The 17,389-nt window shown below is 36.0% G+C and overlaps 1 protein-coding gene across 3 annotated transcripts in view; it reads right to left on the bottom strand.

Moving 5' to 3' along the window:
• Window positions 1-1,573: 1,573 nt before the first annotated feature.
• BRINP3 (BMP/retinoic acid inducible neural specific 3) overlaps window positions 1,574-17,389 on the bottom strand; it is a 191,153-nt gene continuing 175,337 nt past the window's right edge. For all 3 annotated transcript variants that reach the window (XM_015869841.2, XM_015869843.2, XM_015869842.2), the window contains exon 8: window positions 1,574-4,366. In XM_015869841.2, the coding sequence (XP_015725327.1) occupies window positions 3,250-4,366 (1,117 nt within the window). In that variant the 3' untranslated portion in view covers window positions 1,574-3,249. The remainder of the gene's footprint in view (window positions 4,367-17,389) is intronic.

Here is a 17,389-nt window from a genome sequence, read left to right as displayed (position 1 = left end):
TTCTTTTGTTGTTTTCTGCCAGCTTGTACAAGCAACAGATGAGCAGGCATCCAGGACTTGGTACTTCAGGGGGCATTTTCAGACTTAAATTTTAGACTAGCCTGAAAAATTTCTTCAGCAGGAAAGTTTTCCACTGTTTTAATGTATAATTAGGTCTTGAATAAGATCAAGTGTGATGTGGCAATACAGTTTGCACATACAGGCACTTCATCCCTTATTTTACAAAAATGGGCCTCAGTTGCAGTCATCTAGCAAAGGTATGAAGTTTTCATATTTACAGTTTTATCCTGGTGTAACAGGTTCATTTCATGTCATCAGATTCACCCTTACGCTTTGAGACTAGGGCATGCATCTTCTGAAGCATGCCTTGTTCCAATACAGGATTTATGATGTGGGCTGGGCTCCTTGACTTTAATTTGATTTAGGGAAATTTCCCAGAACTTACCAGGCAAAAATCAATTATAAATCAAAACATCATATTTCATTTTCTCCTGAAGTTTTAAAAATGCTTCCTTAAGGCCTGATTCTACAGTAGTCTTCTCATATCCTGCTTTATTCTTTGCTGGTCTAGTTCAGTGACTGGGGAAAATTCTGCATGATTATACAGTGGCTAAATGTAGCCCTTACTGATTTCTTACCCAGACAATGTCTCATAAAGTTGAGCTAGTTTTTTGTGTTTGCTTGTTTTTATTGGTCTGTTTGTTTCCTTAGTTCATTATTTATATCAGAACCCCCTGATTCCAACTAGTTGATTACTAGTAGGCTAAAAACTAGTTTCATACTTTTAATTTGTCACAAAAAATAAAATAAGTACTTTTTTTGTTTGTTTGTTTGTTTTTTTCCAGATAAATGCCCTTCTGGATTATTATTTAATTGTTGTATTTTTATATAATATCTTTAATTTAACTATATGATTTTTATACATCTAGGGGGATTGCATAATAATTAAATGATGCCTGTGTGGAGACTATTTTGGCTTCTTCTTTCTGAACACATATTAAGGTCTCAAGAAGAACTTTCCATCTGAAGCAAAGGAAAATATTTTAAAACAGAAAGAATAAATAGGAATTGATGAAGTATTTTAGGAAGGAATTTGTAAGAAGGGGAAAATATTTCAGTTGTTTTCATACAACATAGTATTATTCTTTCTTATTGAAGGAATAGATATATCTGAGCACTTTATTTAGCACTGCTGCATATTTATATTCAAACTTTTACTTTCTGTGAACATAAGAGGACTTCTTGCTTTTTGTTCGACTTGTTACACCACAGCCTTTCTATAAAGACTTTCAGATTAACAATTAGTAAAATCGCTTCTTTCTGTGTTTTATTATAGTTGCAATTATATACCAAAGGAGAGATCTGGTGATAGAAGTCAGAATCATAACCGAGAAGCTCATATGTCACAGTTTGGCCTGGTTCATTGTATCAGTGCAATAGCAAGCCAGAATTCTGACACAGACAAAAGGTGTGAGATACATTATTTATCAGTAGAAGAAAGCTGTGATTGGAAACCAAATAGGAATTCATTTAGAAGTTAATTTAGGGGAAAATATGCTGACTTTAGTCCTGCTGAGCTTCCTAGTATAGTAAGTAAGAGAAATTATTTGAATGTGTGTTGGTGAAAGAGTAATCCTTACAAATATATGGTGAAATCAGGCAGACGAGGAGTCACTAAAGAAAATAAGGTCCTTCTTGGCTGTAGAATTAGTGTTTCTGAGTGCAGCCTAGCTGCGGATTAGGCTGTGACTCAGAATTAAATTGCAAGTGAACTAACTCAAAGTCTACCAAATTTATTTTAATTGAAATTAAATGAAGTTTGATTCAACAATTAGATTCTAAAACTTTAGTTATAAGGGAATTATTAATTTTTTTAAAATCTTTCTGTGCTTGAACATAAAGTACTAGTTTTATATGCAATTTTTTTTCCCATTGAAAATGAAATCATCAAACAAAAAGAAGCAACCAAACAAAAACAAGTTGACCTTAACAACATGGGCACAAATTTAGATTTCACATGATGTGGTAACATCTAACTAATTGATATAAATTTCCCCCACTTTATTCTCTACTTACTAACAGACTACAGACAGCAAAGACATTTGCACTGTTCTCTTCTGCCATTATTTAGCAGAACTTTCTTGGAAGTGCCACATTCTGCCATCTCAGAATATAAGTTTTATGCCAGAATGCATAAACAATCAAAGAACCTAATTCTGATCCAGAGGTAGGCACATTTGTTCCATCTCATTAATAGATTAATAGATTCAACAGTTTTATCATTTGAGAATATTTTATACTGAATTTGAATCTCAACAGCACAGATGATGCTCAGGTAAGTAGTTGAAAATAGGTATTTCTAGGTGAACATTTCAGAGTGTGTCCTCGGAAGGAGTGGACAATATGCATGCACTTCAGTATTTATTCTTTCTATAAATACACAAAATAACCAGGCAAAGTAAAGGATTATAGAAACTACTGAGAACTTTTGTGGAAATGGTTTTCTCTTTTGTAAGGTAAGATCAGTAGCATAGACAGCCTTTCACCTGTCTCCTGTTGAGAGAATGCAACCTTTCATTACTGTGCACCTCACACTGTCCATCTTAAAAAACTCAATATTGCAACTCCGGGAGTCTGCATGTCATGTTAAGCAACTTGAAAAGGGCATGCCTTTTCAAGTCTCAGAGGTGTAGCAAGTAAAGCATCACTACTGTTGTCACTTCTGCTCAGAATAAACATTTAGATCTAATTCCTAAGAATAAAACTTTTCTCTGTTTTCTCTTAAAACCATGAGCCCCTATATTTTATTTACCTACAACGTGTGTTCAACACACACAAAAGAATATCAAGATTTCTGCTTTTGTGTAAGAAGAAAGAATCCCACAGCATTTCTTTTTAATAACTGTTCAGCTACAAAATTTTATTGGTATCCTTCTATGTTCCCTCTAGAGGATGTAATGCGCAAAAGCATTGCCACGGAACATATAAAATTACAAATGAAATTTATTGTAAAAAGTAGAACGTCTTCTAGACTGGTGTCAGTATTTATTTCATTCATAAACCAAAACTGTAGGTATAATATATTCATTGTCAGCTAGTTCATGTGTGTAAATTGCCATCCAACAGTATTGACTGATATAAGACAGATATTGAAAAGACAATTTAAATTTACTCTTCCAAACATAAACTGTTCCACAAAAGCACTGTAAAAACTCCTTCAAGGTTTTGTGTTGTGCTTCACATTTATGGTTAACTACATAATTTGGTTGTGTCATAATCCACTGTGTTTGGCAATTTGGCATTAAACGCCTGCAAAGCAGATTGAATTCTCACCACTTCACTGGTAGACAGTTTGAGTCTATGACGGAGCAAGCAAGAGAACAGGTCTAGACGACGTTGACCAGGTGGAGAGAGTTTATTTACACGATCGCGTATCTCTAACAGCTGCAAAAGTGCGGAGTCCTGTGATCCCTGAGTATAGGGGTAGTCCAGCTGCAAAATCAAGTCTCGAATTGCTTCTGGGTCAAAGTGCATGCTGTAGCCAAACACTTGGATGTTATTGATTTTCATGTAGCCCAGATTTCTTGAGGGATCAATAAATTCCAGGGGTTCATAGTAGATGCTTTCATTGCCATTTGGACCATTTGACTTTATTCGACTCCTCAAATAGATGTGTACTGTTTCAAAAAATGTCTTCCACTTGTTGCCCAATGTCAGTGTCCAATTATAACACTGAAGAGGTAAGTCCAGCTTAGTCCGCTCCCAGTCTGGGAAATTATTTTCATTCACAGGCATAAACCAGCTCTCAGAGTGGCTGCCCCCAAAAGGGTTGACATAAACAGCAAGAACAGGCTCCAAGGTGCTGTTTTTAGTTAGGCAGATTTGAAGAGAGAGGCCTAGTATCATATGGACCAGGCTAGACTTGTACTTGTTACTCTTTAGAGTAAGGAGCATCCGCTTGCGCCAAGAAGGATCAAACCAGTTGTTGAGGCGCATGTCATTGCTGATGAAAATTGCATGCACCTCAATTCTCCGATCTGTCTTCTGCAGTAAATATTTCATTTCCAGGTCCTGAAGGTCAGTCTCAAACCCAATGTAGTGCTCTGTTGATTCTGCAACTTCAGGCTTGCAAATCCCCTGGCTTAGCATGTATCCAGCATTACAGCTCCCACAGCGGGTACGATTGTCAGGAGCACAGCTCAGACAAGCAGAACCATCTCCAACTGTGCAGGGAAGGAACCCATTGCAGGCAACCTGGTCATTAGGGCAGGTGCATGTGTGGGTCTCTTCAGAAAAGCTTCCCAGAAGGCCATTTTCATTGCAGTAGAGAAAGGATTGGATGCGATTGAGCCAATAGTTGGAGGATCTGCAATTTTAAAATACTATACTTTAGCACAAAGAGACACCTGAAAACAATAAATACAACCTTGCAATTTTTTTTTACCAGAAAGAGAAAGATGAAAGTGTTTTTAGTAACAGATTAAGGCACTATGAACATAACTAAAGTCAGATGACAGCATCTGCTGTCAAATAAATACACATATAAATTGCCTTTTTGCAATGCAAAACCACAAAAAAAGAATTTGCCTTATAAACTCACACAGTAAGAACATTTGGATCATGCATTTTCTTTGTATCTCTGTCAAGAAAGCCTGTCAGAGTCATTTTTTTTCTGTAGTTGTCTTAAGATTAACATCTTGAAATGCTATACAGTTGATATTTCTTTTCCTCATACTATTTGTTCAGGGAGGTGCTTTGGATGTATCTGTGTACGATTTGGTATCATTATGCTGTTTTGTTATGAAGATTTTTGTAAGCCTGAAAGCCTTCTTGTTTCTAGTTGTTACTGCTTTGATTTATAAGTAGTGAGGAATGGAGTGACCAAAATGCTTACCTGGAATAGCAAGTAGGGCCCCACTAAAACAGATTCAGTCTTAATTCTTCAAATTAATTCCAACACAATCACATCATCATATAATCACATAAAGGCTTGCAGTAGAAGAAACTGTGAAGATTACATAGTTCCTACCACTGCCATGGGCACGGTTCCCATGTCCTTATGGGAAGTCAAAGATGACCATTCTGTGTTTACTTTTCATCTTCTGAGATGAAATTAAATGATTGTTTTAATGTTTTTCTTGTCAACTTATTTTATTTTCACAAAAAACAATAGACAATGTACTAAATCACACTGTGAGAACATACTGAAACCAGTAATTTAATCTGATGAGGTACAATTGCTAGCAGGAAGGCAGTGTAAGAAACACAGTTACATGGACATAGACAAGACAAATGTTATCTCCTTTCTTGTCTGCACTTTTTGTTCCTTTATAATAATTCTCACATTGCAGAGAATTGTTTTCATTCACATTCAAGAACTTGCTTTCACTGCTGCAGAGTCTGTTCTACTGTTGCCATGTGAAAAAAAAAAAAAAGGAAAAAAAAAAAAGAAATGTAAAAATAAAAACCACTACAATCATTTTAGATCCCAGTGACTCTGTTTTCTGCTTTGGGGCTTTGGAGAATCTTCTTTCTGATTGTTTCTATGCCATTCCCAACCCCTTTTATTTTTCTTTTCTATGTATTGTCCATCAGTACCTTTATGGAAGTATATACCGTAAGATATATGATCTGAATGACTAAACAGTTTGCTTCTCTACGCTTAGTTGAAAGTTAAAGTGAAGAAAAAAAAAAGTTTGGAAAGTTTACGCCTTTCCTGAATAAAAACAGTGCATTCATTCTAGAAACAAATGCAATGTCACAACACAAATGTTACTCCAAAACTGAGTAGAATTTTAAACAAACGGATTTCCAAGGTAGAATCAAAGTTCCCAGGTACTGTGTCTGGCTCATTTTGACAGTAATCTATTCTCACTAAGTTTGCTCCAGCAGTTAGGGTATATTACAACCTCAGTTCCTCTTATGTGTCGGACATTGCAGCCAGGCTATATCTTCCATGGTCTGTCATATTATTGTTAGGCCTATAATGCATGACCACCATCAAAACAGAGAAGACTACTGTCTGAAGGATTGCAAATATCCTTCCAAAGGTTTCCTGCTGTAGCTTTATCCTAACTCAGAATCACAGAATGGCAGTGGTTAGAAGGGATCACTGGAGGACATCTGATTAAGCACTCCTGTTCAAATATGGGCACCCAATACCTTATAGGCCCAAGTTCCTATGTAATAACCAACACTTACTCAGATTCCAAAAGATGTTAGATGAATATAGAAAAATGCTTTTTTGGAAAAAAAGAAAAAAGAAAAAAACCACTTTCCTTTAGATCTTTGAGTTATCCATTTACTTCAGAGTAACCTTCTTTAAGATTTTATCTTATTTTGATTTGTTACCTTGGACAGATAACCAGATGGATTTCAAGGATGTGTCACTTGCTCTTTCATCTCCAGTTTTTCTGCTTGTTAATTGGATGTTAACATTGACCATGGTTTAAGACTAGTCTGTACCACATGAGTACTGCATCAATGTAATGTGCTCATATGTCTAACAGCTAATATTGCTCTGACTTGTAAGAGTGAATTTTAGTATCCTCTCTCACTTCTCTTGAAAGCAAAAGTGCTGTCTTTGAAAAGTCATGTTGCGTATTAGAAGTACATTTCCAGAAATACATTAAAAAAATATTCAACATAGACCAGCTCTGAGCGTACAGTTATAAATCTGAATTCAAGCCAGTAGAGGATAAACATCTGAAGACAATCTAAAGACTTTTTGTTTATGACAGAGCATTTACCGTAGACACTAAATCTGCTTGGATCACACACAAAAAGCATCAGCCATGTTATGTAGTTTGTAGAACCTAAGGATACTCCTGTGATACTCCTGCATTCTGCATTATGTTTGCATTCTAGTCAGATGTATGCACACTGTGCCTGAGATGCAAAGCTGAACAAAGTCTTGCAATTGCATCAGTTTCTTAGCAAAGATTAGCAGCTTGGATTTCACATGGTGCTAGTATGGACAAGAAGTTTCTGCATTCCTACTGGCTTGGAGCCCAGGAAGACATATTTTTCACCTACATGCTAGCTATGATTTCTGGAGCCTGATTTTAGCTATTTTCTGATAGATTTGTTGAGGTATATATTTGTCATTGGATAGGTTTTAGCAGTGGAGAAGGGGCCTTGGTGATCAGAGGCTGCCTTGTGTGAGGAGGAAAGAGTGGCACAGAAGTAAGGACAGATTGCAGCCACCTGCTCCCCATTTTTTTGCACTGCCTGGGGCAGGAGGAAGTAGAAAAGTTGGGAGAGAAGTGAAGTTGGGTCAGGAAAAATATGTGCATGAGAAGGTATCCAGCTTGCCCTACCCTGCCTGTTCAGGCCTCATTTTGTGTGGAATAAAAGAGGATGTCTCCTCACTTGAACATGCCTGAGAATGGTTAGATTGGACAATCACAGAATCACAGAATCACAGAATTGTAGGGGTTGGAAGGGACCTCTAGAGATCATCGAGTCCAACCCCCCTGCCAAAGCAGGCTCCCTACACCATGTCACACAGGAAGGCGTCCAGGCGGGTCTTAAATATCTCCAAAGAAGGAGACTCCACCACCTCCCTGGGCAGCCTGTTCCAGTGCTCCGTCACCCTCACTGTAAAGAAGTTCTTCCGCACATTTGTGCGGAACTTCCTATGCTGTACTTTCATCCCATTACCCCTAGTCCTATCCCCACACACTACTGAAAAGAGACCAGACTCACCACTATGGCTCCCACACCTCAGGTATTTATAAACCTGGATCAAATCCCCTCTCAGCCTTCTTTTCTCAAGGCTAAACAGACCCAGTTCCCTAAGTCTCTCCTCATAGGGGAGATGCTCCAGGCCCTTCACCATCTTAGTGGCCCTTTGCTGGACTCTTTCCAAGAGATCCCTGTCTTTTTGTACTGGGGAGCCCAGAACTGGACACAGTATTCCAGATGAGGCCTCACCAGGGCAGAGTAGAGGGGGAGGATCACCTCCTTCGACCTGCTGGACACGCTCTTTTTAATGCACCCCAGGATGCCATTGGCTTTTTTGGCTACAAGGGCACACTGCTGGCTCATGGTTAATCTGTCGTCCACCAGGACGCCCAGGTCCCTCTCAGCAGAGATCCTTTCCAGCAGGTCTTCCCCCAGCCTGTACCGGTGCAAAGTGGACAAGTGTGCTCTGAACACACAGGGTGAGCCAGACAGAAAGAGTCCGCAGAATGATTGCAGACTGATGAAGAAAGGGCAGCTGTGAGAGCAGGAAATAAATAGTCTTGGACCACAGAGGAGAGGGAAGAAGGGAAACCTAGTGAAAAAGATGATTTTGTTGGAAGAGAAGGCTTTTAAGTTGCTGCAATAAGTTTTTTGAAATCAACAAAATTAATGTACAGGGAAATGTTGATTGGACTTCAGTAAATCCTATCTCTAGGCACACAGTTTTTGAACTTTCTTCCTTATTGCAGATCTAATCTACTACTTCAGTTATTTTGACAAGCAAAATGTTATTATTACATTCTGTTATTATGACAGGCAAAAAAGATGACACTTTTTTTTCTTTGAATATTTAATGAGTCTACCCTCCCCCTTTTTCTACCAAGGAATAGAATAAGCAGTATAAAAATCTTCATGAAATTACAGAGCTGAATGAAACTTTAGCTGTGAATTTCTAACTTAAAATGTAGTTTTTAAAACAACTGTATTCTTACTCAAGAGAAACAAGAACTTCAGATTTGATTTAGAGGGAGAGACCTTTTTTTTCCTAATTCAAATGAAAAACACCATCCTTCTAATTTTAAAATTTATTACCTTGTTTTATTTAGTAGACAGATTTCAAGAAGTTCTAATTGCATCTTTCTCTGATCAGTTTACAAGCAGAAATACTTCAAAAAAGAAGTTGAAATTGCTTTTTTTGATGATTGCTTTGTATTGGTTTTAATTTGTCATTAAGGAATACCACTGCACTTTCTAAAGGTATTACTTTTTCTCAAGTAAGTTGTAAAGTGCAATGGGGTCTCCCCTGAGCCTCCTCTTTTCCAGGCTAAACAAACCCAGCTATGTGAGTCACTCCATGTAAGACTTGTGCTCCAGGCCCCTCACAAGTTTTGTTGCCCTTCTCTGGACACGTTCTGCCCTTCCTCAATGGCTGTAGCCAATAGAAGCAAATTGAGTCTCCAGTACCTAAAAAGAAGACAAACTTCTCTTCCTGAGTGTTGTTTAAGCTGTCAGCTTTCCCTGTCCTATTAGAAAATTTGGCTACTTTTTCTCATCCAATCTATGCTAACAATAGAATTTGAGTTACACTGAGCTGTTTAATATCCTCCACTAGTCTGACGAAAAACTTCAAACAGATAATGGACTACAGGTCAATAACTACATCTATACACCATATAGTTTTGATGAACATAGTTAAAATTTAAAAATCCTGAACCAATATATACAAAAACATAGCAGATATCTTTTTGGAATTTAATGGAATTCTGTTGTTTATTTTTTTCTCTTTGCTCTTACCATGGCCCCCAGACAGCAGTAGCATGTGGGAATAGTTCTTGAGACTTAGTGCACCTAGCATTAGACAAACAAAATCTCACTATCTTCTACATCATCATATCATGAGACTTCCCTTTTCTACTACATCAGTCTAATTATTCTTTAATTTTCTACATTAGATGAGTCAACTAGTACTTGATTGTTTAGCTACTCTATGCAAATTTATCGCCCCTAATCTATGCCTTTCATTTTTTGCCATATTCAAAATCCACTACTTAGCCTGTCATCGGAAAGTAAGAAAAATGTTTATTGAATCTGTCATAAATCTTCAGTGCACCTTTCCACTCTGCCATTTTTCCAAAGCTGGACTGATACCTATGCTCTACAGTAATCACTAGGAAAAGATCCTCTTCAGTTTCATAAGGTAGGATCTGAATCTCTGACTTTAACCTCAGATCTATATTAATGTCAATAATAGGCTTTGCTCAAAATTTAGAGTACTTTTAGTTTTTCTCTTCAGGTTTATTAAGTTCTTTGTACATTACTCCAATCCTTACTAAACAATTCTGTATACAGTCCCAGTGTCCTTTTACCTTTAATTTGTTCTATTTAATCAGTTATATTCTCATTGTGTTAATGAAGGACTAATTAGAAAATTAAGAAGCTACTTATCTTAGCAGTTGCTACTTGCATACATAGACTAATAAATAAATGCATACAATAAGTATCTGGGGGAGGATTGAAAAGGCTCGCCAATTATCCTTTTAATGAGACTGTAAACAATATTATTTGATTTGAGAAATTAAATTTACTGGCTGAATGTGCTTCTTTTTCAAACACTGAGCTGCAGAACTTTGCAGTTTCAAACAGGATGAAACAATAAAAATATTCCTATTTCAATAAGCTTTAAATCAAAATCTGATGCCCAAAAAATCCATGCTTTCATGTGTATACAATATAATGTGATAAACTATTATCAGAAGCTGTTTTAGTGAATAGTAGACTTGATATTGTAATTCTATTGTTGCATTAAAGTGTTATTTAATTTAAAGAAAACAGTCATAGTATAGGATACCACATATCAAATTATATGATTAATTAGAGCTTCCTCAAAGTTTCTTATATTTTTTTCTTCTTTCTTGATTAATACAGAGTTGTGGAAATAAACCTTTCAAAATAGAATGCAAAGTCACAGAAGAGCTGTTCAATTGAGGCTGAAATTTCTAAGTAAACATAAATGTTACTGATTTCTTCCCAGCTGAATTATTGTCTTTACAGAAAATGGACCACTAAGCCAGATAACTCATAAAAATCACAAACAACTGTAAACCTTTCAGTTATAACTATTCGAGGGCTTCAGTTTCATCCTTGAGTACAAAGAGTTTCTGTCATGGTTTTATGATTTTTGGATATTGGTATTCCACATCGTAACATCAGGTAGTGCACTGGCTGTTAAAGTTAATGCTCCAGTTCCAGGCACTTGTCCTAGAAGAGAAGAACTACATTCCCCAGAAGACTGTTCACTGTTCTGTTATCATTTCTGCTTAGGGGGAGCAGATAAAAGGCCTTGGTAGGTCATCTGACACACTTTTTCTTTCACAAAATCCCTTCACCCTGGAACTGGGTCGAACCAGCCCATAAACTGTCGACAGTTTCTGATCATCCAAACCAACATATCTGTCTAATACTATTTAATTATTTTGACCATACTCATCAATATGAAAAGATGTCATCTTGTGTGACAATCTTTCACAAGTCTTTCACAACTTTAGAAATCAGCATGGAAAGAGATTTCTATTTAATTATGATTTCCTGTTGCTAAGTTGAGTTGGCTACCATACTTTGAGCTAAAATATTTACAGGGCAAAGCCTGCCATGTAATCTCACATTTACACAACCACAGTAAAAAAATAATATAATTCTATAGATATTAAATCTAATAATTAGAGAATCTTTACCTGTTAAGAAATAGAAATAGAAATCTTAATTGTTTTTGTTCATGAAAGAATTATATCTGAAGTTGCACTCAAATGCCTCTTTATGAACTACTCTCTAATTCTTAATTATAACGTGTCTCAAAAATATTTTCTATTGTTTTTCATCTATGCAATAGCTTTACCTTTAAAAAAATACTTTTTTGGACCATTAACAATTGGAATTAAAATAAGAAAACTTATGGTAACTCTTATTCAAGACAAACTAACATTTAACATAAGAACAAAGCAGTATGGTCATCTTATATAATAGCTATAGCAAGTACTTAATCATGATATGACACTTTTACCTCCCTCTCTGCCTCACTAAGTGCTTAACATCTGTTGTACATCAGATGGTTCAGCAGCAGATGATGAGTACTCAGTGAGGCAGATGCTATGTAAAAAAAAAAAAAAAAAAAAAAAGTGAAGACAATTTAACAGGAAGTGTATAGGCATTAAAATACCCATTACCTATTTTTCCTTTCTCTGGAGACTGAATCCAGTATAAAACCGTAAGACAGGAACATCAAAAGCAAAAGCACTTACAAGCCTCTTTAAAATGTCCTATTCTTGATCTTCTGGGATCATTTCTTGGGAAGGACAGATAAGAATCAAAGTACGTAGTTTCTTTGCTGAGGTTCATAACAGGAACATTAATTGTTGCTAAATTTGTTAATGGTCTTTATGTGAATGTACTTTACTTCTGGGAGTCGAACTACAGACCTGACCGTTATCATGAATGTGAATGACTGATGGGAAGACTGAGTGTTTTTAGCTTATTCAGCCTCATAAAAAGCAGTACTATATGCAGTGTTCCAATAAACATGCCTGCAATTATTTGGTTACAGCTCATGTTACAGATGTGTCAGTGAGACTCAGTGACAGCCTCAACTCTGGTTCAGAATGATCATAAATGGAAGCAAGGCGGATGTTCCAAGTTCACACCTTACAATTTCATAGCTGGCTCCACCTGAGTCGGATGTTTTAAAGCTCTTCTAAAGGTCCGCTCTAACTACATAGCCGATGGTGAAAACAAGGTTTTTACATGCTGTATTATTTATCTTGGAGCATCCTGGGAGTTGAAGAAGGAGTGTGATACCTTTCTGAATGTACATAATGGAAAGGATAGCTTCTAATTAGGAAGTAACCTTTGATAAAAATCCATGATGCTGTGCAGAAATAGGGTATTAATTACATGTGAAAATTGGACAGAAATATTTTTTACCATATGCTAAAGTTGTTTTCAAAAAGAGAATGTGGGAATTAAAAAAAATCATTTGAGACCAATGTTTATTAACTACACTATGGGAAAAGATTTGAGGTACCAGGAGAATAATTCTGCATTTAGTAATAATAACAACTGAATATACTTTGATTTATTCAAGTAAAATACCATCTTCTCCATTTTAAATCACATCTAAGAGTAATCTCTGCAGATCCCCCAGCCCTTGTGCCACCATTCTGCAGTTTTTGCTGAATCAGTGACTGGTACAATATATTTTAAAAGCAATAATGCAAGTCAATTCTGAATTCCAGATAGTCTGTAATATAAGATGCAGAGGAAATAGGTTCCAATAGAAAAATTCATAGACCTTGTAGAATAAAACTGCCATGAGTTACATGGTATTCCATGCAATAAAATATTTTGGCATAGAAAAAATATTCTTAGTCATTTAGATTAAGTTGATTGACCTTCATCTGAGGAGAGGCAGCTGCTAGCTAAGCTGTCATAACATCTTATGAATATCTTATTAGACTACTGTCATCGTTCTGTTGATTACACAAAGCCACATTTGACCATCACCTTAAAATTTCAGAAACTCTCCTACAAAGCAAAGATTTTAGCAATGACTTCTGAGTGTTTTTCCTTTTGTTTCAAGTCAAAGGATGATTGTGACAACACAGCTAGAAGAAGCTGGAGTTTGATCTCTGAGTTAATGCATACATTAAATTATTTCAGTTTTAAAAAATATTTAGGGCTTACTGATTTTTTTCTGGTTATAAAGGCTGTATTGTGCTTAATTTTTAGAGGATCTTTCCAGTACATTTTGTATTTATTCCCAAAAATTTGCAGGTTTAACTACAGTAATGTTGCACCTCTTTTACTCTTGTATCCAAAAAAAAATCTAATCTGAAGCACCTCCAAGCAGATAACAGTCACATTCAAATCATTTTAAGATAACAAATCCATTGTTTTTTGTCATGGCTATAATCATAATGACCAGTGAGATAAGATGGAATCAGAATCAAATTGCTTCGTGGTTCTAGCTACTTATTAAAAAAGCTTCAAATCAGAGACAAGCTTTGGAAGCTTTTACTAAACGATGATCCATGGCTCATAAATAATGACTGATAGTACAGCAGGGACAAAGGCAATACCGGTCAAATGAATCAATTGTGTCAAAAAGCAGAATGAGAGAGGAATTAGAAGTGCTAGGAAAAAAAAGATTTCTAATGTGCAGGAGAAAGAAAAATATTATGAAAATTATAATAATACAGAAGATACAAAATCGCACCTGTTTCCTAAGGCCACTCATCTCTACATATATCTGTACTTGTTTTTGCAGTGTTTTTGCAAGCAATAAAATTCATCTTAGGACACAGATTATCCATTAGTTCCTTAGGCTTTAACAGGCATTGCTGGATACATATATTAAAATAACTTTTTTTAAAAAAAAGCTTGCATGAAAGTTTTAGTGATTTTTCTGATTGTTAGGCATCTTTGAAACACTCAAAAAATAACTATCAAGTTTTTTATAACACAATCAATCTTCTTCTGTCAAGAACAGAAAAGAAGTTATAAAATTGGACAAACTGCTAATAGGCTTCCCACTACTTTTACAGAGAAACTGAAATAAGAACGTAAGAACATGATACTTCCATGTCCAGAACCTTACACATTGTAGAGGCTCGTGCACTAGCATGAGACTGACCTAATGAGATGACAACAAAAAGAATACTGCTGTGCATATATGAATGCTTAGATATTGAAAACGTTATGATTAGTGTTGCTCTGCATCGTTACTTACAGCTTCACATTGTTATAGCTCAAGCAATGACATGTCTTTGCTTTGTATTGAGCTGTCTGTAAGGTACATACAGAAATGAATAAACTAAATGGAAGAACCATTGATTTACAAAATGGAGTGAAAAATTAGATTTTGAAATTAAAGATATACCACCTAATAATATAAGCTGGAAAAGGAAAAGTAGTTAATTTAGCGTTATCTTTGGCTCTGAAGCTATACATGGCAATGAAACAATTGCAATATAATTATGAGGACAGGGATTCCTCAGATTATTTTAATATGCTGACATGAACCTAATTTGAATAGTTAATTTATGGAAGGAAGTGAGAAAGTAGGAGCTGCTAAAACCAACTGGATTCCCTTATCAACTTGCATCCCAAGGTCTGATTCTCAGTTGGAGGACGGTGTAAGATGTAGCTATAAATTCCATGCTACAATAACAAGACCACAGAATCACAGAACTACTGGGGCTGGAAGGGACCTCAAAAGACCATCGAGCCCATTCGCACAGCTAAAGCAGGTACAGTACAACAAGTCACACAAGTAAATGTCCAGACTGCTCTTGAATATCTGTAGAAAAAGACTTCACAGCCTCTCTGGACAACCTTTTCCAGTGTTCCATCACCCTTACCATAAAGAATTTCTTCCTCATGTTAGTATGTATCTTCCTATGTACAAATTTTAGGATATTACTCCTTCTCCTATCACTGCACACCATCAAGAGCCTGGACTCATCCATTTGCATCCCACCTCCCTTTAGATATTTATCTACATTTATCAGATCCTCTCTCAGTCTTATTTTCCCCATGCTGAACAGACACAAGTTACTCAGCCTTTCTGCACATGCAAGGTGATCTAGGCCCTCTATCCCCTCTGTAGCCCTCCATATGACTCCTTCTAGGAGATCCCCATCTTTCTTGAACTGGGCAGACCAGAACTAGACACAGTAGTCTAAATGTAGCCTCACCAGGGCTGAGTAGAGGGGCCACGCATTTTTACTGTGCTTCGGGATACCATTGGTCCTATTGGCCACAAGGACATATTGTTGTCTCGTGGCCAAACTGTTGTCTACCAGGACCCTCGGGTTCTTCTCTGCAGAGCTCATCTCCAGCAGATCATCTTCTAACCTGTACTGTACTAATGCATGTGGTTATTCCTCTCCCTGTACTGTACTGATGCATGTGGTTATTCCTCTCCCCGTGCAAGACTCTACAACTTGCTCTTGTTAAACCTCATGAGGTTCTTCTCTGCCCATCTCTATTCTATCCAGGTCTTGCTGAATGGCAGCACAGCTTTCCAGTGTGCCAGCCACTCCTGCCAGCTTTGTATAATCAACAGATTTGCTGAGGGTGGTCTCACTCTCTTCATCCAGCTTAATCAAGACTGCTAGTTACAGGCCTCCAACCAGACTCTGTACCACTGATGACAACCCTCTGAGCTCTGCCAGTCAGCCAGTTCTCAATCCACCTCACTGTCCATTCATCTATCCCACGATTCTTAAGTTTCATTACAAGGACGTTTTAAGGTAGTTGCTGAATAAATAAAAGTAATGTGAAAGGGTAATTGATGAAGAGTATCTAAACCACGCTAAAGCCAGACTAAAATTAAAAACAAAACAAAACAAAACAAAACAAAAAAAACAACGCTTGAATTGACTAAAGAATCCAAACTTACAGTATTGGTGAGGGGTAGATTTGAGTATGAGAAAAGATTTAGTGGCAGAAACATCATGCTTCTATTGAGTGGCTTTCTGGAATTAAGTCTCTTTAATACAAGCAAAACTGACTATGGTAATAGACAGTAACAGAAAACAAGATCATTATAATTCCTGTAGAACCAATACAAGATCGTTACAGTACCCTGCTTTCATACTGACTACATACTGTATTCCTAGTTTCAGATACAAATACTTGAAAATAAAATAAAATCAATAAATAAATAGAAATTCTCTTTTCATTCCTGCAGAACTAGTTATAGCTATAATCGTGGAGACAGGCTTAGAGAAAATCTGAGTCCTGGTACTAGCTTACCACCTTTCTGTTGGAACATAACTACACACTACACATATTGCTCTTCTCTTTTGATGGTGTTCTTAAGTCTTTTTTTGCATTCTTTGACAATTTTAATTATAAATTTGGGTGTAGGTGCTACTGTAATATAAAGAGCAATAATCTGTCACTTTTTTTTCCCATTATGTGGAACTGGAGTTATTACACCAAAGCAAGAATTTCCTGCTGAAGAATAATGATTTTAATTAAAGAATACAAAACTAAATTCTGTATCCATACCTCATATATTGTATATAAAAGAAAAAAACAGAGTTTAATGTGATTTTTTTCCCTCTTGTATTTTAATAATAATTGAAAACAAAATAAATTTATTTAATCAATCTCTCAGTTTTACTGTAGGCACAAAATACTTTGTAGAACAAGAGAAGATGTTTTTTCTGTCATTATATGCTGTATAAATATAATATTGTGCTGGTTTTAATCAAATTAATTTTTGTATTTCATTTGATAATGTATAATTCTTCTAGAAAGAATACTGCTTTATTAATGCAAATGGCCATATATTGCATGTTCATATTATAGATATAATACAGAAAATATGTATTACACATATAATGTATACTGTGCAATAAAATATTATATAATATGAAATAGAAGACATTAATAACTAATAATGATTACAAATAAATTTCAAGTAACCTTCTTTGTATTAAAAAGGATACTCAAATGCAGTGTTCTGAATGAACTGTTATCCCCTCTTAATTTATTCTGGCAGAACAAAATCATTATATATATTGGTTGCACATGCTACTTTAACTCCTGTGCAATAGTTTGTAACTCTGTCAAAAATTGTTAGGGTAGTGGTCAAAGCCCTAAGCCTGTTAGTGTTCAAGAAACACCCTTATAGAACCAGGAA

The sequence above is a fragment of the Coturnix japonica genome, chromosome 8, assembly GCF_001577835.2.
Source record: "Coturnix japonica isolate 7356 chromosome 8, Coturnix japonica 2.1, whole genome shotgun sequence".
NCBI classification, from domain to species: domain Eukaryota; kingdom Metazoa; phylum Chordata; class Aves; order Galliformes; family Phasianidae; genus Coturnix; species Coturnix japonica.
Note: the sequence above shows the minus strand (reverse complement) of the source record. Positions and strands in the feature narration are given on the sequence as shown.